This window comes from Gekko japonicus, unplaced genomic scaffold, assembly GCF_001447785.1.
Source record: "Gekko japonicus isolate JY-2015 unplaced genomic scaffold, Gekko_japonicus_V1.1 scaffold649, whole genome shotgun sequence".
NCBI classification, from domain to species: domain Eukaryota; kingdom Metazoa; phylum Chordata; class Lepidosauria; order Squamata; family Gekkonidae; genus Gekko; species Gekko japonicus.
In genome coordinates, this window is record NW_015167555.1 from 823,661 (window position 1) to 845,034 (window position 21,374).

General features: G+C 40.9%; 1 protein-coding gene across 1 annotated transcript in view; it reads right to left on the reverse strand.

Annotated features, from left to right (window-relative positions):
* Positions 1–8,159: 8,159 nt before the first annotated feature.
* ACSS3 (acyl-CoA synthetase short-chain family member 3) overlaps positions 8,160–21,374 on the reverse strand; it is a 74,586-nt gene continuing 61,371 nt past the window's right edge. The window contains exons 11-14 of the mRNA XM_015413716.1: positions 20,072–20,194; positions 9,962–10,061; positions 9,645–9,820; positions 8,160–8,231 (exon numbers count right to left, since the gene is read on the reverse strand). Coding sequence (XP_015269202.1) covers positions 8,160–8,231; positions 9,645–9,820; positions 9,962–10,061; positions 20,072–20,194 — 471 coding nt within the window. The remainder of the gene's footprint in view (positions 8,232–9,644; positions 9,821–9,961; positions 10,062–20,071; positions 20,195–21,374) is intronic.

The following is a 21,374-nucleotide window of genomic DNA, read 5'->3' on the forward strand; positions in this document are numbered from 1 at the left end:
AAATAACTATCATGGGCTAGGCTTCTCATGAAGACCTCATAAAGTAGGCCTTGCTCTCACCAAAGTGGTAAACTGGTGTCTGGGGTGTACCACTGCAGATAGGGGCTCACATGGTTTAATATTTTTCCATTTTAAAAAAATCCTCGATTAGGCAGACTGGAGGAGAGATCAAGGTGGCAGAGGCTACGGAGGAAGGAAGGAAGCCCTTCTGGGAAGTCCTGGAGCAGAAGGACTAAGGCACAATCCCTTCCATCACTGTTGTACAGAAAGACACTCTCTTATCTGGATTGTTAGTGGTTTCTGTTTTCAGAGCATCAGAACCTGTGCCATTTGCTAACTTATCTGTGCATGTCAATAACCCAACAGGCCAAAAGCAAAACTACATTGTGTATCTTGGGGAAATTATAGACAAATCAGGACTTATATGATATAAATTTGTGGTGGAATTTCCCAAGCTATTTAAAGGACCATAGGGGTAGGGTATGTGTGGAAGAATTGGCTTTTGAAATCATATTCTCCCTCCTCCAACCAAATTCCCCTCTGCCCTTCCTTTTTTTTCTTTTGCCCCCCAAAGGGGATTTTTTTAATTTGCATTTCTAAAACAACTACATAACTATAACAAAAAAGGAGGGGGAAGACTAAGACTAGGGGAGACAGAAAAGAAGGCACTAAAATCCCAAGTGTAGAATGTTACATATGCTTATAAAAATAAAAAGTTGTCACTCTTCACAATTAATTTCTGACATGAGGAGTTTCCTTGATCATCTTTTCAATTAGTATCCAGCTTATCTGTCTAGACAGAGAATAATTCCAAAGCTAATTAAGAAATATAGAGACCTTGAAAGACATTACACTTTCCCTCCCTTCCCTCAAACACAACAGTGTGGAGCCAAAAATCTCTCAGTCCATACAGTCATATCAGTTGATCCTCTTCCTTCTCTGTTAAATCTTTTAAAAACAGCATCAATGAAACAGGCTCTGTCCAGTTAGTGTCACTTTCCTTTTTCCAGGACATTCACTCGCTTGTTGCTTCATACACACTCTGGTTAGAGAGACCGGTCATTCACTTTGCATGCAGGCTTTATGGAACAAAGGTAGTAAATCCTTTGTAATCGCTTTCTAATCTGCTTGCCACCATCCATTATAAGCTAATCACGGTCTCAGTTTCGTCTATAATCAAGGATTCACCACTTCTTAATATAGACACTGTCCCTTTAAAAGTACCGACACGTAGAGAGCCATTCCCATTGAACATCCCACTTTAGCCTGCAGATGGCACACGATTTTAAGTTGTTGGAAGAGTCTATGGTTAAGTCACCTGACCTAGCCCTCCATTTTTCTTCTTCCTGAGAGAAGCTTTGGTCCCCCCTCCCTCGAAACCTTACATTTACTGATTAAAGTTGCCAAAGTCTCAAAGGTCTGTAAATGCTTATATTGGAAAATTTCTCTGATCCAGTCCTTGTATTGTAATCCATTGCTCAGCCCCCCAGTCCTGCTTCATTTGACCTCTTGAGGGGGTAGGGTGTCCCCTCCCCCTTCCCGCTTTAAACTGTGGGGGCTTCGCAACAGAGCTCCAATGTCTTGCTTTAACTTAGACTCACTCATCCGTCTTCAAAACGATCCAACAGGTCTTCCTGTGATCTCGCTAGGCAGATTAAAATTGCCAAACCTTCATACGCTCGTCCCGGTGGTCGCATCAAATCCAATACTGGGAATCAGAGCAGGACCTTCGGGACAGATAGTAGCCCCCCTATGCTGGCTGTCGGCCAGAGGTAGGGGTCTCCAAAGCCCCCTGGCTAGGAGCCCATTGCCTATGGGCTCCATGGGGGAGCGCGCACAATCACGCTCCCTCCTAATCCCTGATCCATGGCATACGTCTCTCGGAGGAGTGGAGAGACGCGGCCATCGCTGAACTGCTGAAAACCGGAACCCCTCTGCCCTTCCTGAAGGCTCTATCCACCATTGTGATTGCTCTAGCAAAACCAGAAGGCACTTCCTCCCATACAGTGACTGTGAAAATAGAACAGAGAGGCACCTCTTGCAATTCATTCCCTAAACCTAACTCACAGCCTGTGTTTCCAAGCCAGGTCTAATCTTTCTATCCTCACCCCCATCCTAACCTAAGGTGACATAGCTGCCTCGAGATCCCTGAAGAGGTGGCATATAAATGTTTTAAAGAAATAAATAAAACAAAATGTAGGTAAAAAAGACATAATGATTTGTCCCCTACACATGATTTGTCCATTGATCCTCAGATTACCAGTTTTTGTACACAGCATTTCTCCATTCTATTTCTATAGAAATGAGACAAGCCAGGATTCTGTAAAATCTATCTATGTAGGTTGAGCTAAAACTCAGCTTGAGAGGTTTCCCCTCCAGCCTTAGCTTATTGCCCTCTGTTCTAAGCACCAAACTTCTCTTTTAGATCAAAGCTGATATTCCTCATATTCCTTGAACACGGCTAGTTGTTATCTGTCACGCTCTTTTTTTAGCCTAATGGAAGCTAATTGAAATCAATGGTCTACCTTCCTTCTAAAGCAAAAATACTAAAACAAAGGTCACGAAGGGAAATGCTGAGTTGGAATGGTACAAAAATAAAGCAACAGGGCAAATATTAGCTTGCCCAAAAGTGCAAGGTCATACACCACCACAGAGTTTCAAAAAGCACTGTAAATTCAAAAAGAGAAGAGGTAATGCTTACAGACTTCAACCCTATGATTATCTAATTTTTCTGTTGTTGCAACTGTGTATATTCAGCCATTGCTTGAACATCTGAAACCTAAAAATAGAAAAACTGAACAGCAGTACGGACACACACAAAAAAACCCCTCTACAATTGTAAGAACATGTTCCTGGAAGTAAGCCCTGTTAAATAAAATGTGACTTACTTCTGAGTAGACAGTCTGTTAGGCCTGTTTCCAAGAATGAATGCTATGCTAGTTGGAAAAATGAGTGGGTCAATAGTGATGTAGTAACCTAATGAAACAACCATATATTGTTCATTGACCAATACATCACCAGCTATCAGATCCTAAATTTGCCAATATAAGGAAAACCACCAAAGGATCTATGACATTTTGTCAATCTATTGTTTTACCAACAGGAAAAAAGGCAGAGTCGCAAAGAGTCGGACTCGACTGTGCGACTGAACAACAACAAATCTTTATAAACCCAATAAAGTAATGGGTTATAAAAAGTATTAATTACAATAATTACAATAATGTGAACTTTCACCCTAAGAAATATCTTCTTTGGTGTTATTTTCAATTGCTTATCTGTATTTTTTCCCCATGTGGGATATTTACAGTGTCACTCCTAAGCAGAATTTCACCCTTCTGAGTCCACTGAAGTCAATGGGATTAGAAGGCTGTTGGCTGAGTTAGGATTGCACTATTAATGTATCAACACCCTTACTTAGACTCTTACTTTAAGTGAACAATTATTATGATAGCTAATGTCAGCTAAGGTTGCTGTTTTCTAACAAATAGTATCAACTTTGTAAAGTAAATGGCATTTGCATGGTAGGTTGCAAAATTGATGGCTTAAGATTGCTAAATGTTCTGAGGTACGAAGACAGAATGCTACCATTGTGTCTTTTCTCCTGCTCTTCCACTAGTGCCACTGCCCATTCTCATGTCCAGCCAGCCATCCCACTGGAAGCTCATTATCAGCCATTGGTAGTCTTTAGAGAAATGACCCTACATAAAGGAATATTGCTAAGAAGCTTGTTACTAATTTTACTGTTTTTCCCATCTGTAGATGTCACCTCTTTCTTCTACTTTACCTGAAGTGCACTACCGCCATCTTAAGAAGCTTTTTATTCAAGAACAGGGTAAACAGTGAAGAAATCATAAATAAATGTTTATCAGATAAAAATGTGTGGCAATCTTTTTACACATTAAGTTGTTAAGGTGCAGCCTGTCAAGTACTATTGCCATGCAACTCTCATTTATTTCAACAGTTTACATAGGATGTGGACACAAATCTCACTGAAATTAATGAAGAATGTGCAGCAATAGTACTAGACAGATTGAATCGTCTGGATATTTCAATAAAATAGTTACTAAATAATTTTTAAAAATAAACCCCAACATATCTTTCATCAGGAATCTGACCGAAATGAAATGAAGACACTCATTTTTAAACTTGTTTTCATCTGTTTTATTGTAATATAATAGAATTTACATATTTACTGTGTATGTATTTCTTTTAATATGTGTAATCTCATGTAAATGAATATAAATATGATTTTTTAAACAAATTAAATCTATGGTACATGGGGTCTTAGTGCAAACACTTGAAAATACAGTGTCAATTCTACTTACTGTTTGTATCTTTCCATTCCACCATTTTTACAGTTTTGAATTGTAACCGTCAATTGGATATGTTTAGCAGAGTTATTAGATGCTTCAACATGTTCCTACTTTTCTAAAAAAAAATTCTGTCGATATTTAAAGCTCAACACCTGCCTCTGATTATTTCCAATAGAATTATTTAAATGTGGAACTGGAGCCAAAAAAATGGACCTGCTGAGGCAATATCAGAATTGTTATACATAATCTTGTAGAAAAGCACTGTGATGGCTCTCCTTTTTAAAATCGACATGAACAAAAAAAAACTGTTGCAAGTGTCAAAAGCAATTACAGGAAATTAACAAAGACATTCTCCTCATGGCTATTCATGGACCAAGAAGAAACTTTCTTTGCTAGGAATCTTTTTTCCTTCAGATTTCTATTAATGCCAGCCAACATCAGAGTCAAACAAACAAACCAAACCAAACATACAAACAAAAAAACCATGAAAGGAAAAAAATAATTCTGATCTTCAAGCTTTCAGTTGTATAAAAATGTCACTATTTTGTCACTATCATAGGGTATTAGACAGCTGTCTGTCTAACATTACACTTTTATCCAAGATGGCCTTGCTGAGACTTCACTGAAGTCACTTTATCAGAGGAAGTAACTGAAAGACAGAAAAGTAATATACAGTGTAAAAAAGTTTAGAGGAGAAACTATTACCTGCTGTGGCTTTATTTGGTGGTGTTATTGATGTTTATTCTTTGTTTATATGGGAAGTTTCAAAGTAAGACCTATTTAATACTGTCATTTACCTGCTATTTGCTTATCTCCTGCTGCCTGATTTTAGCTTAAGACCTGTCTTTTGGTTATTCCTTTCAGCAGGCTGATCTGCGAACATCTTGCACGTACATTTGTTTTATTGCATACTTTTATTTACCAGACTTCACTTAACCAAATGGTGACAGATTTTTCTCTCCCCTGCTGTCAATAAAAGAAACTCAGTGCTGTCTATGTGTTCAGTGTGTGATCAGGCTGCATGTGTCATAGCTTTAGTTAGGGATTGACGTCAGGCTTCAGGGACAAATATAAATAGAACATTTTCTATTGACAATTAACCAGAATGAGATCTGAAAACAATAATGCAGTCTTCCACAAGATGGTGCACTGAACTTTCTGCTTTATATAACAAAAGACCTCTAGTGCACCAAGATACTATTTTGCTGCACTGATTACTAAGTCACTGGGCTGAAGCCTGATCAACAGCACAGATAAAAGTCAACTTGCAAACCACTCCTCTAGACTGAGTTTGAAAAAACTTAATGTATTTTGAAAAGGTATACAGCTGGACCTAGCAATGTGTTTTTTCAGAGAAGGTTTATTTTTAGTATCGAAATGCTTGAATTTTACGGCACCCTTCCACCATCACAGTTCCCTCTAAGCTGCGCTAGGGGTTCTGGTGCACAACATTTCAGAGGCCAGCTCAGAGGATTTCTGCTTCAGCTCACAACCAAGCTTCCATAGGAAAACAATAAGGAAGGGGGCACTTCCTTCTGGGGCTTATAGAATTGGACACTCTGGTCCAGTCTTTTTGAAACTTTGCCGCAAATTTGGTGCCTCTATCTCAAAAAACAGCCTCCCAGAGCCCCAGATATCCCTGCATCGATTCTCCATTATAGCCTTATGGGGTCCGTTGACTTTAACGGTCCCCATAGGCTATAATTGAGCCAGGGAAAAATGATTTATTTATTTATTTATTGCACACCCCTATTTATCCTTCAGTATGATTTGTAAGCTGCCTTGAATCACAGGGAAAAGTGGGATATAAGTATTTGAATAAATAAGTAGTTTGGGCAGGTTGATAACATTTAAGTAACTTCCTGTTTGTTAGGTCAGGCAGCATTCTGACAGTGATTGTTCCACGTCTGTTATACTTGATCTGTAATGCTGGTTGTCATATTTCACAAAAAAAACCCTTCAAAGCAGACTGCAAGAGCTCCCACCCTTGCTGCTTTGTTTTTTACGGGTCAGTGCAGAACAATGGTCCAAGGCCAGGTCTACCAATATAGTGGACTGGGTGGGTAGACCTGTTCCCTGGAGGCCAGGTCTACCAATATAGTAGAAAGGGGTGAGCAGACCTGTTCTCCAGAGGTGAACAGGTCCTCTAGAGAACAACATTTTGTGTAATGAAATTTGACTTTATTCTCTTTTCTCTTATAATGTTTAAATTATTCTTTAAATATGGTTTACGTATAGTTTAAAAGAATTCATTCTGAAATGTTTACAAGGTTATGGAAATAATCTTCTAAAAAACTAATTTACGCAATAGTCAAATGTAGACTTGCTCACAACTTTAATGCTACTAGCTTTTTTCACTCACAAGGTAGAATTTCTGCTCACAAGACTGTGGAGCTTAGAGAGAACATTGCCCACCATCACCCTTCTAGCATGCATATTTTTAAGATACCATACCAGAGTTCTCTTTATAAAAAGGAAGGGGCTGTGAATGCTGTTCAGGCTGAGCTGGACATAAATAGAAAGAGTGAGTGATTCGCAGGAGAGCTTTTTCATAAGTCCAGGAAGCAGAGTTAGAAAAGCATATAAAGAAGGGAAATGAACATCAATTACTTCTACCTAGGACAATATTTCAAATTTAGTAGCATGTATGCCTTGCCAGGAAAACTTGACCACAGAGTACAATTGTGTAACAGTTATCAAAATCTTATGAAGGTGGGAGGGAGGGAGTAATAGCAAAAAAATTGTATTATGGTAGTAGGTTACGAAAGTGTAAAGTAAAACGGATCAATTCATGCCACAGTTCCCATCACAGCAACATTTTATTTGTTTAAAAATGTCCTAATTTCCACCCAGTGACATTAGTATTGTGTAGCACAATGTTGAAGTATTTTGAGATAATTTATTTATTGAAAAGTGATAAAGAGGGGTCACTTCCGGGTTTTAGGGAGCCATGGATAAGAGCAGTTTATTCTTCTTCACCCCCATCTGCCCCAACTGCATTAAGGCAGAGAGGGAACATTCAGCTGCTCCCTCCAGGCAAGCCAACAAGTAATTAGGGGGAAGCAGCCTGCCCCCTCCCCGAGAAGGAAAGCATAATAGCATATTCAGAACGATGGTGAGTAAATACCACCTATCAGTTCTATATGGAACTAAGGCAGGGTGGGCTGTGAAAGGGCCTGATCTTGATGTGGCCGCCATATGGAAGGTAGCAAGCCACAGTGGTTACTGCTCAGCAGTGGCAGATTCATAGTCTGAGGGATGGGGGTGGGCACCAACTGACCCTTGACACCTTGTTTCTATCAATATGAAAACAAACTAAAGGGAAGACAAAAGGCTGTAAGGGTTATTCGAGACAGTTTATATAAAGTGTTTTTTAGTTCCTATAACATAAGCTACTGTTTATAATTTTTTAAACCTTAATTCTGATGTCATAATAATAATGGCTATAGGGGCATCTGGTTTTGGTTTTTCTACTACCTCATGTGATACTTGAGTTACTTAGAACAGACCACTCATTTGTATCCTGGCTAACACTTTCATTATCATTGGTTCCCAAGTATTATAGGTTAGGAACGCCAAGTCCATTTCAAACACTTCACAATTTACACTATTATTTTAATAGCTATGTGAATCCCCTGATGTGATTTTTATTGACAAATCTGAACATTCATCAATAAAAATTACATCACCAAACTCGTATTGTTGCTTATTTGATTGCCCACGGTAGTGTAGGACTGAGCAACACTTACACAGAAAAAATTAGTCCAAAATGTTTAGATTTTGTTCCCAGCATAACTAAATGAAATGTATTCCAGGTATTACTGATATCTTAATAGCATTAAACATTCACTTTAACTTTGTCTTCAGGGCATCTTCCACATGTTGAAATGCAGCAGGGTCCTCAATGGTTGGACTTATCTGAAAAATTAAGATGAATGAATCAAGATGCTTTATTTCCATTACATTTCTTTTGCCTAGTTTTTGTTAAAATCATTTACAAGTTACTATTTGCCCAGAGAAAGTAGGAACTTCATGGCTACTGTGTTGTTGCACTGGGCTAAGAGAAAGATTAACAGATGTAGCCTGACACCTTACTGGAAACATCCACTATCAAATGTGCCATATTAGAATACAGTTCGTTAGTACAGAAATGGGTGGAGATAATGTGACAAAAACAGGATATGAGAGAGGAAGAGTGAGGATATGTCAGCACCCTAAAGGCCCTTGGACCTCCAGAGTTGTTCAGTAAAACTAAGTGATCCATATTGGAAATTATTATAGTGCTACAAGTGGCAACCCGCAAGAAACATGGGGAGGAGGCATTCCCCGCCTTTGCTTCCTTCCCTCTCCCCCTTCTCTGTCAAAGTCCCTCATCACTATTTTTCCCTTCATCCCTTACCTATCAATCTTCCTCACCCACTTCTCCTCACCCTTTCTATGTCAGTCTTCCCCTCTTTCTCCCCCACCCCCTTCTCTCACAATCCTCTCTTACTCCCCTTTCTCCCTTCACCTCTTGTGTGTTAATCTCCCCACTCTCCTACCAGCCCTTCTCAATGTCCCTCCTTCTCAATCTGCCCCTTGTTTCTCTCTCTTCTATTTTCTCCCCCATCTTCTTCCTGTTTTTCTCCCCCCTCCTTCAGAGAATCCCTCCTTCTTTCTTTTCCTCTAGACAATCCCCAACATCTTTTCCCCTACCTTGAAAACCATGGCGGCTGTGGCAGCAGCAGGACTGTGGGGAGGGGGGAAATCCCATCTCCCCACCCATCAACAACCTTGGTGCAGCTCCAGGCCCCACCACCCACTTTTGAGTCCAGCAGCAGTGCTTGGGAACAGCTTCAAACCCAGAGCGTCTCCTGATGCCATCACCACAGCCAGGCCCAGAGCGGTTCCTGGCAACCTCCACCACCATCTCTGCCAAGGTAAGTGAGTTGTCTGTACATGCACAGACAACACAACTGTATTCTGGAGGTGGATTTAAATCCCCATATGTTTTATTTATAATTTCAGATTTTTCTGCAAACCTGGGGAGTCCCCCAAGTTTGCAGGAAAATCTGTTTAGTGTAATTGTAGCCCCAGGTACCCATAGATGAGAAGCACACATTGCTGTTAGAGATACAGATTGTAGATGGAAGGCACAGCAGAACAGGATTGGCCTGTTCCACACAGTAAGGCCATATCAATGCCATTCCACACCCTGCAGTAGTTTTGTGTAAATTTATAAGTAGGGCATAAGATTAGGAAATTTCTTAGTATACTGTATAAAGACTTTTTGTTGCATGTATGTCATGGTATCACATGTATCACCATATTAAAAGAAGAGCTGCTGTTCACCTGGTATGCCTTGCCATTCACAAGGGAAAAAAGAGCCGACCGTGGTATCTTGCCAGAACGTGTCTTTGGGATCTGTTTCACAAATAGCACTTTCCGGAATGCTGCCACTGGACCAATATTTTCTCTAACTCTCTGAACGATTTCTTCCTTAAGTGTTTCTTCTTCAGTAGTCACATCTGATAAGGAATGTGAGTATATTATAATTTTATTTCATTGTTACAATTTTGTTACCTGGTCTAAGACCCATATATGAGGTAGGATATAAAAGTGAAAATAACCCAGGGTTCAAATAAGCCTAAGGAAACAGGATTTCTCACCATTTCTTAGAACACATAATGCTAATGGCACATGGCCCTTCAAGGAATCCTCATGACCAACAACTGCACAGTCTGCCACAGCCTTATGAGAGAGGACAGCCTGGTATAGGAAAAGAAAACAAACTTTAGTGAATGAACTTGAGCATGGACTGGTAATTTAGATGTAGAGTATTACTAAATCCAGAAGTCATCATCTGTCTCCTAGTATGAATGTCACATTGAGCATTCAAGCATACAGTGGAAACAGATGGCCAAAGTAACTCTTTCAAAGATTCTATCCTGGAAGCATCACACCGTGGATTGGTTGAAGTATTCATTATGGACTCTTTGGCAGCAACCATAGTTTCAGCCACTAGCGGTTTACATTGTCCATACATAATACAGTGCTGTTAGTTTGCTTAGTGCTCACCTGCAAACTTACACAATGCTGTATTGTTGGTATGCATGTTGTCAGTGCATAAGAACATAAGAGAAGCCAATGTTGGATCAGGCCAATGGCCCATCCAGTCCAACACTCTGTCACACAGTGGCCAAAAATACCAGGTGCCAACAGGAGGTCCAGCAGTGGGGTCAGGACACTAGAATCCCTCCCACTGTTGCCCCCCCCCCCACAAGCACCAAGCCGTTTTACACATATACTCTTCTCATTAGAACCATTCTCAAAATTTGGATTTATGGAAAAATCTATATAATCCAGTGTTCCAGCAGCAAAATACTGAATAACTATGAACATTATTGGCTTAAAAAGCTATGAAGAAGGGGGGCATACCAAGACAAAACATAGATGAAGAAACAAAATGGTGCAGAAGAAAAAGAATCTTTATTAATCATACAACCCCTACATGTTTCACATGCAGCTTTGTCAGGGGAAATCTACCAAAATAATACAAAATATAACAATATATTTAATACATCATTTCAAAAGTTACTTAAACGTATTAGTAAAACACAGGACAATTTCACAGAGTAGATACAGAATGCAATTCATAATGAATTGTTAATATTTAGACAACTGAAACCGCATTAACATACACTACATATTACTTAATCACAAGGAATTCTTCAGTTAAATTGTTTGTGAATAAACATTAAAGAGCCATACTGACCTTCCAGATTCTTTTTAGTTCCGTTCCCATATATACACTGAAGCAGAACAAGCTGTCTAGGCTTGACCTGGCTCTTTACTAATATGTTTTATTAACTTTTGAAATTATGTATTAAATATATTTTATATTTTGTATTATTTCAGTAGATTCCCCCAGACAAAACTTCCCACGAAATGTGTAGGGGTTGAATACTATTAAAGATTATTATTCTTCTGCACCATTTTGTCTCTTCAATTACTTACTTAATAAGTTGTCTGGGACTGAAATACTGAAAATTGTAAAACTGCATGTTAGCTGTCCAACAATACTAAGAATAAACCACAGTGTCATATGTAGAAACATATTTTCATTCTAATACTACCGCTTAACTTTGGTTATATTTCAATGTTTTGTGGGTCTGCATTTGGAATAATCTTAACTATAAATCAACTAAACAATGTGACAGAAGATAGAGCAAGAGGAAACATTGTTTGAAGAGGAGATCAGAGCTATGTTATGATGTACTCAGCAAAGTCATCAATCACTACCCACTGTATGAGAAGCAAACAATGGAAATCAAGCAGCATAGTAACAGCACATTGCTTTCTGCAACCGAGTACAAATGATACATAAAACAATTTAGCCAAAGTTTTCCTTTCTAAAAGTCAGATTCAGTAGTAATAAAGCCTCAAGATACCACAGTATCGGACCTGTTTGTCAACATGAAAAAGGCAACCAAGGTATAAAAATAAAAGTGAGGTTTTACCTTTCCACAAGTAGAAGATAAGAGAAGCTTTGAACAAGTTTCATAACATTTCTTTTCTTAAAAGCTATCTATTTAAATTTTAATGGCTTTGCAATTAATGTCTCCCAAAAACTACACTGGTATATAAAGAAGAAAAATTGGGTTTCTATTAAACCAAAAATTATGGCTTTCAACATGACGCCATTTTTGAAATTGTAAAGGAAAAGTGGATTACTATGGTAACTAGATCTTGTGACTGTTTCAGCATGCAGAGACAAACACTTGGCAAGGCAATGTTGATTCTGACGTTTAGTGCTTATCTGTTTTGGCTTCCTCTTGCAATGTTGGTTATCTGAATTTACATATTGATAAAACATCTGAGCATGATGCACTTCAGGTTTTTGCTTTACTTCATTTATTTGCCTTTTTTAAATTGCTGCCTTTGATTAGGCCGTTCACATGTTTAACTATCCTGTTATATTCTTGTTTTTCCCAATACTTTCTGTCTTCCCTCTGATTACCTTTTTATTTCATTCATTTTTTGACTGTTACTTTATTTACTGTTTTAATTGTTGTCTAATTTTCAGTCTGCCATTTTTTTCTGTGATTTCTCTTGTGTATGTTGCTCCTTCATTATCCACTCTTGATGCTACTGTGTCTTTACTTCATGTTAATTTATCATCTAATCTTAATTTGTATGCTCCTTTATTTTCCATTCTTATTGTTCTTTTCTTTATTTAGTCCTCAGCAGGGCTATTTTTGGGCAGGAACGCACAGGAATGGAGTTCCGGCTGGCTCCCGAGTTGGCCACGCCCAACAGGAACTCATTAGCATAATAGGCCACACCCAACAGCAGAAACTAATTAGGATTGGCTACATTCGGGGTGTGTGGCCTAACATGCAAAGGAGTTCCTGCTACAAAAAAAGCCCTGTGTTTTGACAACAAACAAGGTAAACAGAATAAGAAGCAAAAGGTGGGTGTGGCTGGATGACCACACTTCTGGTAACATGGGGGTGCAGCCTAATGTACTAATGAGCTGTGCTGTCAGGGTGTGTGGGGCCTAATATGCTAATGAGTTTCTGCTGTTGGGTGTGGCCTGTTATGCTAATGAGTTCCTGCTGGGCTTTTTCTACAAAAAGAGCCCTGGCTCAGGCATGCCTCCTTCACTCATGGGTTCATTCTGCAAAGTGGCGGTACATCTTTTTTTAAATTATATTTTATTGAGTATATATTTCATATTTCATAAAAGTATTTCATACCCTTATATATTATACTCCATTTAATAATTTAAACAAAAATGAGGTTACATTCCATCTGTATAACCAACAAATTAAACTTAATCCAGATCCAGTTTCTATCCTCTTCATTTTCTTATTCCCATATCCTACCCACATATAAAACCACCTGTACAACTCCCTCTAAATCATGCTCTGACCATTAATACATCCTTTAATTCTTTGATAATTTGTTACTCATTCTTCTAACGTCTGTTCTATATGCTCAGTCTCAATTATTCTATCTTCTTCTATACCTAAGAAGGAAAGCTGGATGGGGTTGCCTCTGATACTGGGGGCTGAAGAGGAAACCCCTACAGCAGAGGTCTTGGGGGGAGCACACCCTCCACCTCCTTACCATGCCCTCTAGCTAAAACAATTTTACTTCTATATCGGTTATCACTTTATATACTATCACTGAATAGTTGCCGCTTAAGATATAGTTCTAAATTCCCTTCTTATACTCATTAAATTGCACTCAACATGATATATTATACTGTTTGCCTAAACAAACTATCTCCTTTCAAATGTCTCCATCTCTTTGTTTAATCACTGCTTCCAGTAGCTTCTTCCCAGTATTCTCGTTGTGTGCTGTGAAAGTTTTGCCATTTAAGTTGACCACTAGGTGGCCTATTGCAAGCCATCTGTATTGAATTCCATGTTCTCTCAGTGTCTTTGCTGTATCTTGAAGCTTCCTTCTCGCGAGAAGTATCTCAGCTGGGACATCGGCAAATAGAAAAACAATCGTGTCTTCAAGGCAGAGACCCTCTTTTTCTCTCGCAATTTTAAAAAAGTTTATTTTTGATCTGTACCTCCATGAATTTAATCAGGATGCATCTTCAGCTCTTTTCAATATGTTTAAATGGAAGGCAGAGGTGATGATTCTTTTGGAGGTCTTTGATTCCCCTGCTGAGTGAAGTATCTGCCACAGCCATTTATTTAAAGATGCAGTGAGATCTTCGGTTTTTGAAAAGTTTAATGAGACCCCACAGAGTTTGGCCTTCCTTTCTCTTAGTTTAATCTCTTGGAGTATGATTTTATTTTTGGCCCAAGCCTCAAAATCCTTTACCTCCTTCATTTTGTCTGTTGTTTTCTTTGCACTCTGGTACGCTGCGTTAGCTTTCCCTCTCCGTCGTCCTCATTGTTGTGGTGAGTTCATCAAGTTTCTCATTTATCTCTATTGTTTGAGCAGGCCAAATTCTTTTTCAATTGTCCGACATCCCTGCTCAGAGTCTTTATTTCATTTTAAAGTTCATCTTTTATCTCTGTCAAAGCATGCAGAATCATGGTCTGGTAACTTGGGTCAGAATTGCTTCCTCCCATCGCCATATCCTATGGCAGAAACGTCTCTTGGTCTTCCAAGTCTTCTAAGTCTGTATTAGTCTTCCTAGGGGGTCTGTGGGGGGGTTGCCCCCTTCTTCCCCCTAGAACATCCCATACCTGGCATTAAAGTTTGTTTCTAAATTAGTTTTGTTTTTTGAGAGCAATTTTGATATTCCTCAGTGGGAGTGTGAAAGGGATGCAGCCAGCTGGAAGCTCAGCCGCCACGCCCCCCATGACTGTACACCTTTATTCATATTTTGTTTATCCCTTCTTCCTCCTCTGTTGTGTCTATGCTATTTTTTCAATCTCTTTGGCTTTCATTCCTTTAATTTGGCAAATTTTCTTACTTCCATTTTACTATTTTTCTTTCCTGTTATCATTTTTCAGCAGTTGTCACTTATCTTGATGCTTCTCTACATTTTACTCTATTAATCATTTCCTCCTCCTTTGTCTAAAGTTTTTTGTTTTCTTTACCCTCTTTTTTCTAAAGTTTTTTATTTCCTTATCAGTCTTTTATTATGTCAATTCATGCTTTTTAAATTTTGCTCAAATTTAGTTGTCCAGCTGGGCTCAGGCCTTGCCATCCATAGTTCTCTTATTTATTCAGCATTTATATTATTTAAAAGTGGGGGACCTGCAAAGAGTTGCAGGAGGCATTTCATTTCCTCCTCCCTAGTATTTCCTTCCATGAAAGCCCACATAACCTCTCCCCTTTTCCTGCTTCTTTCTCTCCTTCCCACCCACCAGCCAACCTACCTTTTATATCCTCCCATTGTTAGCTTTCCCTTCTTCCTTCCCCTGGCAGTCATTACCTAAGGAAACTATGGCCCACTTTTTGTGGTGCCAGACACTGAGCCAGGCTAAGTTGCATGGTAGGAATGACCCCTTGCAGCCTCTCCCCAGCAAAACTCTGGCTGAGTTGTATCATGCCAATCACTGGACAAGGCCCAGTCGTGTGGTGTTGGTGAGGCTGGGCCCAACTGCATAGTGGGAAACCTGCAAAGGAGGCCCATAGCTACTGTGGGGCCCGTGGGGCCCACTCCTCCCCACAGTTTGTATGGGCCTCTCCCCAATCCTTGGCTCCCCCTCCCCCCCACCATCACTGCCCTCAGCCCAGCAGCCAGTGACTCCATGCCACCTGCTGCTGCCCCGGCCATCCTTGCTGCTGCCGGGAGGTCAGAGGGGAGGGCTGCTGAGCGGGGACACCCACCACCCACTATGCCTCCCTCCTGGGCATGGCCAACCGGGCTCCCATGATGAGGAGGAGGCACCCTGCTTTCTCCCCCTGCCCGGCCTCTGCCACTGGAGACCAGCCGGGGGGCTCCTCTCCTTGCCACCACGGGAGCAGGTCATACAGGGCAGGTTTGGCGCTGGTCTTTCTCTCATTCCTACCATGCAACCCCAGTCTCTGGCAAAGATCCAAAACCACGGAACACTGCTTTAAAAGTTGTTCGCTGGTATCTTACACCAACAACCATTGATCCAGGTAAAGAAACACATGGCATCCCTGCAAGTGTAAGTGAGCTACCACAGGGGCCATGCACATAGAGAACATCCTAGGAGCCATACTAGCATACTGGAACCCCCATTCCCCACAAGAAAAACACAGGAATTTGCAGTATTCACAATGAATCAAAATATGGAAATAAGCTTCCTTTAGATCAGTAACAGCGAACCAAGGATTGTAATTTAATAGTTGCAAAATACATTGAACAGAAACCATACAGAACTTTGAAACTTGCAGAAAAGTATTTTACTCTCTACGGTCTAAAATGGGCCTAGCCCTGCTATCCTTTTTGTCTACCAAAAACCTAGAGGAAAACCCTCTAGGCCACTGAGCTATGTCTACTTCCTCAATAGCGCCCTTATCTCTGAGTGCTCTCAAGGCCCATAACAGGTCATCCGTTGCCTTATTGGCCGATACCATAAGGGAGGAACAAGGGGGGCAAAACTTTGAACTCTAACTTGTAACCAAAGGAGACAATATCAAGGACCCACTGGTCAGAGGTAATAGAACTCCAGGCCTCTCAAAATTTGGCTAGCCTATCACCAAATTTAATTGGTTCTAGTCAGAATGATTTTTGTGGCTGGGAAGGTTCCCATGGTGGGGCCGACTCAGAGAACGGACTTTATTTGAGCTCTTACGCCTCTGGTAGCTGTGCTGAGAAGCAAACGTTTTAGTAGGAGGCTACTGGGTTCCTGGGGTGTTAGCATATCTATAATCCTGGTGGTAGGGATGTCAAGGCTGACAGTTGTAAGGTCTCTGTTTGTACTGGGGTGTACTCATTTGGGTACCCCCCCCCAAGACTTTGCAGTCTCTGTTTTTCATTATTAGGGTCAGGGTCTCATCAGTCTTAGAAGATAACAGTTTGGACCTGTTGAAAGGTAGGTCCTCCACTTTCAGTCTCGTCTCATCGGACAGTGTTGTGAACCTCAGCTATGCATGCCTTCTGAGGGTTATCACACTGGCCATGGCCTGGACTTCTGCATCTGCAGAGTGCCTCCCTGCATTGATCTGCTGTTTGGACAGTCTTATGGCCTCTGTCTGCAACAGTTTTGCCAAGGGTCTCTTGCCCTCTGGTAATAGCTCCAGGAAGGGCAGCATCCACTCCCACAGGAACAGCTGTTATCCAGCCATAATAACTTCATAGTAAGAAATCTTAAATCCTTAGGCAGAGGATAAGTAGAACCTCTTTCCCCACACCATCCAAGTTGCATCCTTCCCTACCGGTGGGGGCAGCACGATAATTCTGTTGACCTTTAGGTTGTATTTCATCTACCATGAGCAATGATGGTGGAGGGTGTGTGGTAAAATAACTGAAGGACTCCTTTTTCAATCTATAAAGATGTTCAGTCCTTCTTGCTGTGAGTTGGACAGAGGCAGGCTTTTGCCAAACATCCTGTGTGATATCCTCCAGCCCTTCTAAGATGGGAAAGGCAATCATGCCCAGGAAGTACAACTGACTCAGGATTTTATCTCTGGGTTTGTGTTCAGATGTTGTTATTTCTGTTTCTAAAGAAATGCACATTTCTTTCATGCACATCATTTGCTCGCCGTACATTTTCAGGTCTTCAGTCAGGGAGGCCAAGGAGGCTTCTCCCATTTCTTCATCTGGGCTAGGTTCTGAAGCAGAGCCATTGGAGTCAACCATCAGATCCACCTCTCTTCTCTCGACTCCGGGAGAAGGGGTCTGTCAATCCTAGAGGCCAACGCCAGGTAGGAAAATGAGCAATGTGAATAGTAGTACCCGCTCCAATCTGGGTGTTGATTGAAAGTATCATCCCATTCCCCAAGGTATCCCGGGGACATGCAGGTTGGGTACCGTCTCACAGGTGGATTTTATTTATCTATTTATTGGTTTTTGTTTATATTCCACCCTCCTCGGGAATGGGCTCAGAGCGGATGACAACAAAAGTTAAAACACTTCACAATAAGAATTAAAACACTTCATAAAAATCATCCATAGTAAATAATTAAAACAGATTTAAACTGAGTTATAAACAAAACAGATGGCAACAGTGGTTTAATATGGTAGTGACAAAAATGAGAGCCACTAGGCCGTAGACCAAACTATGGGTCTTCACTTGATGGGTTGTTTGAAGATGGAAGGTTTCAGCAGGGGAAGTCAATAGATGGAAAACTTGGATGTCCCCAGCTTCACCCAAAGGCCTAGCAGAACAGCTCATTTTACAGGTCCTGCAGAACTGTAATAGGTCCCACAGGGCCCTGATCTCCAACAGGAGAATGTTCCACCAGGTCAGGGGAAGGGCAGAAAAAGTCCTAGCCCTGGTCAAGGCTAAATGGAGATCCTTTGGGCCAGGGACATCCTTTGGGCTGGGGATGGTGCTGGGGCGACGGAACTGTCAGCTCGGACTCAACTTCAAACAATGGTTGACCCAGTGGTAAGTTGGATTTGACTTCTCCTTCCGATATGGAGATCGGTGACGGCCTCTGATCTGGGAGTGTTGCAGGTTTGGCTTGCAATGCAGGGATTGTTTCCAGAGTTCTAGCCCTCAGTATGAGAGGTAGGCTTTTTGTCTATCCTTCCCTTTAGCCTTAGCTTTCTTGGCAAGCAGCTCAGATGAGGTACATTGTGCTGGAGATGAGCGTGAGCCCAAGTGGATCCTTTGAGATGCAGAACCAGGGAGCAGAGTCAACGATGTTGAATCCAACTAAGCAGTTGTCGGTGGCTTTTCAACAGTTTTAGAAGATGAGGGATCAGATACTGATCTAAAGTGCCTTCTCCCAGACCTCTGCCTTAGGCTTTGAGGGTAAATCTTTGGCAAGGTTTGCAGGTGGACACATTGTGAGACTGATAATGAACCCCCATATTCTCACCTTTCCCTGCTTCCTTCTCTCGTCACCTATCAACCAATGTACCTTTTATGTGCCCCCCATCTTCAGCTACATTTATTGTTTCATTTATACACCACCTTTCTCCCAGTTGGGAACCCAAAGCAGCTTATAGGTAAGCTAGGCTGAGAATATGTAACTGGCGAAAGGTCACCCAGTGAGCACAGTGGGGATTCAAACCTGTGTCTCCCAGATCCTAGCTTCAAATTCTAACCAGCACATTTACTTTGTGGGGGCAAGTTGCTACTGAACAGTAGCAAGCAGCCAGTCCTGGATGACTACTCTGACTGCTGTTGCGCCTGGTCCTAGTAAGTCCTCCCTCAAGGGCCAAAACAGCCCTGGAAAGGGCCCTGCTTCCCCCCCCCCCCGACTTTTAGTGACAGAAACCAAAGCCTGAAGGTAGACAATACTGTTTCCATTCCCTATCAATGGCCACTGAGGGCATATGTTTTTTAGAAGAAGAAGAAGAGATTGGATTTATACCCCGCCCTTCACAACCCAAAGGTGTCTCAGAGCGGCTTACAAACTCCTTTCCCTTCCCCTCCCCACAACAGACACCCTGTGAGGTGGGTGGGGCTGAGAGAGCTCTGACAGCAACTGCTCTTTTTTTCCAAGAACAGCTCTTATCAGAACTACGGCTTGCCCAAGGTCATCCAGCCAGGTGCAAGTGGAGGAGTGGGGAATCATACCCGGTTCTCCCAGATTAGAGCCCCCGCGCTTAACCACTACACCAAACTGGCTCTCTTTTTAAACCTGCAGGCACTGCTTCTATTATTTTGCAGGAGGGTTAACATCCCCAATGTACTTTTTGGGGTTTTCATTTTTATATTTCAGACTTTTCAAATCAGATTTTTGGGAAAAAATCTGTCTTGTCTGTCCCTGGCTCCTATCTCTGGATTTAAATTTCCACAGATTTGGCCATACTGAGAATTAGATACATTGGTATTATTAATTTATTTAAAATATTTATATCCTGCCTTCTCCTTAGACTCAAAGCAGCTAACAAAACAACAAGTTGCAAACATACAAAAACAATATAACAATTGATGAGCAAGATAATAATACACAAGATAAGAATTCATCTAGATTTGTCAAAACAATTTACCAATCACTGAATGCCCTCTGAAACAAAACCTGTTTTATACACATTACTGAATGCAGAAAATAGCTATTTATGTCCAAGGAAGCAGTAGACAACCTGGTATCTTCTTGACACCATCACTTTAAAACTTTTCTAGGAAGACCCCAAGAAAGGATATGTTTCAGTGAAGCTCTCCCTCTCAGATATTTTTTCTCATTACTACTTTTATAAGCATTTTTATACTTACCTCCTCAATTGCACCTGCTGAAATTCTATGACCAGCAACATTGATCACATCATCCACTCGTGACATGACATACACATAGCCATCTTCATCCATGTAACCTGCATCCATAGTATCATAGTATCCCTTAAAATGAAAGGAGGGGAAAAAACACCTTAGACACATCATGAATATATATTTTGTTCCTTTGTTTAAGGTGACACCAATATCATTATCAAACAAGGACATCACTTTTGCTGTGATCATACCCTTAAGGTACCCAAAAAGATCCTAAAGTTTGTCTAGACGTTCCAGCCTTCCATGTCAATGGTGCTGCAAACAGTATCAGCAAAGCTACAGATGCTTCTCCGTAAAGCAACTATAAAATGTAGAGCTGCTTACCATTTATATCCATCTTACAGGGCTGCTGAGAGCCACCATGGACCCCTGACCAAAAATTCCATCTGTGCCCCCCTGGCATGACCCTGATCCAAAAAAGATATCATAATAAAACAAATCACTTGGCTTCTGTTACTATTAACAGAACAATAATTGTTAACTGGGAATAATTGTTACCTGGGAATAAGCCCCATTGTATTAAGTGAAACATCAGTCTCTCCCTCTCAAAAAGTACTAAAGTGCAAAAAGACTTTTAAAATATTTCTACTAACCTGAAATAAACAACAACAACAACAACAACAAAATAGCAGACTTAAAGGATGCTTCATGGGGGAAAGAAAAATTGGGGGGATGTGAGAAGTTGGTTTCTTCGAGAGGAGGCAGGTGAGCCAAGTCTCCAGATGGTGGTGTAAGGCTTGAGGAAAACTTTCGATGTATCTGATGAAGTGTGTATGCACACAAAAGCTTACACCCAGAATTAAACTCTGTTGGTCTTAAAGGTGCCACTGGACTCAAACTGTATTCTCTTGCTTAAGACCAACATGGCTACCCACCTGAATCTAACTTTACACAGTGATTTTAGTCCCCAGATGCTAAAATCCAACTAATTCCAGCTCTCTCTTCCAATTCCATTCCATCCCCTCCTAGAGTTTGCGCAAAGATCTCACTAACAGCCTAAGAGTTTGTTTTCAGCACGGCCTGAGTTCTGGAAGAAAAATACCTCTGGGCGTGCACAGAATGCCTTTCCCTCAGCATTAAAAACAAAACGGCAGTCTCCTTTATTCCCACAGAAGGCGGGAAAGAAAGAAAGAAAGAGAGAGAGAGAGAAGGGAAGAAGGAGGGAATGAAAGAGAGAAGGAAAGGAGGAAAAGAGAGGAAGGAAGGAAGGAAGGAAGGAAGGAAGGAAGGAAGGAAGGAAGGAAGGAAG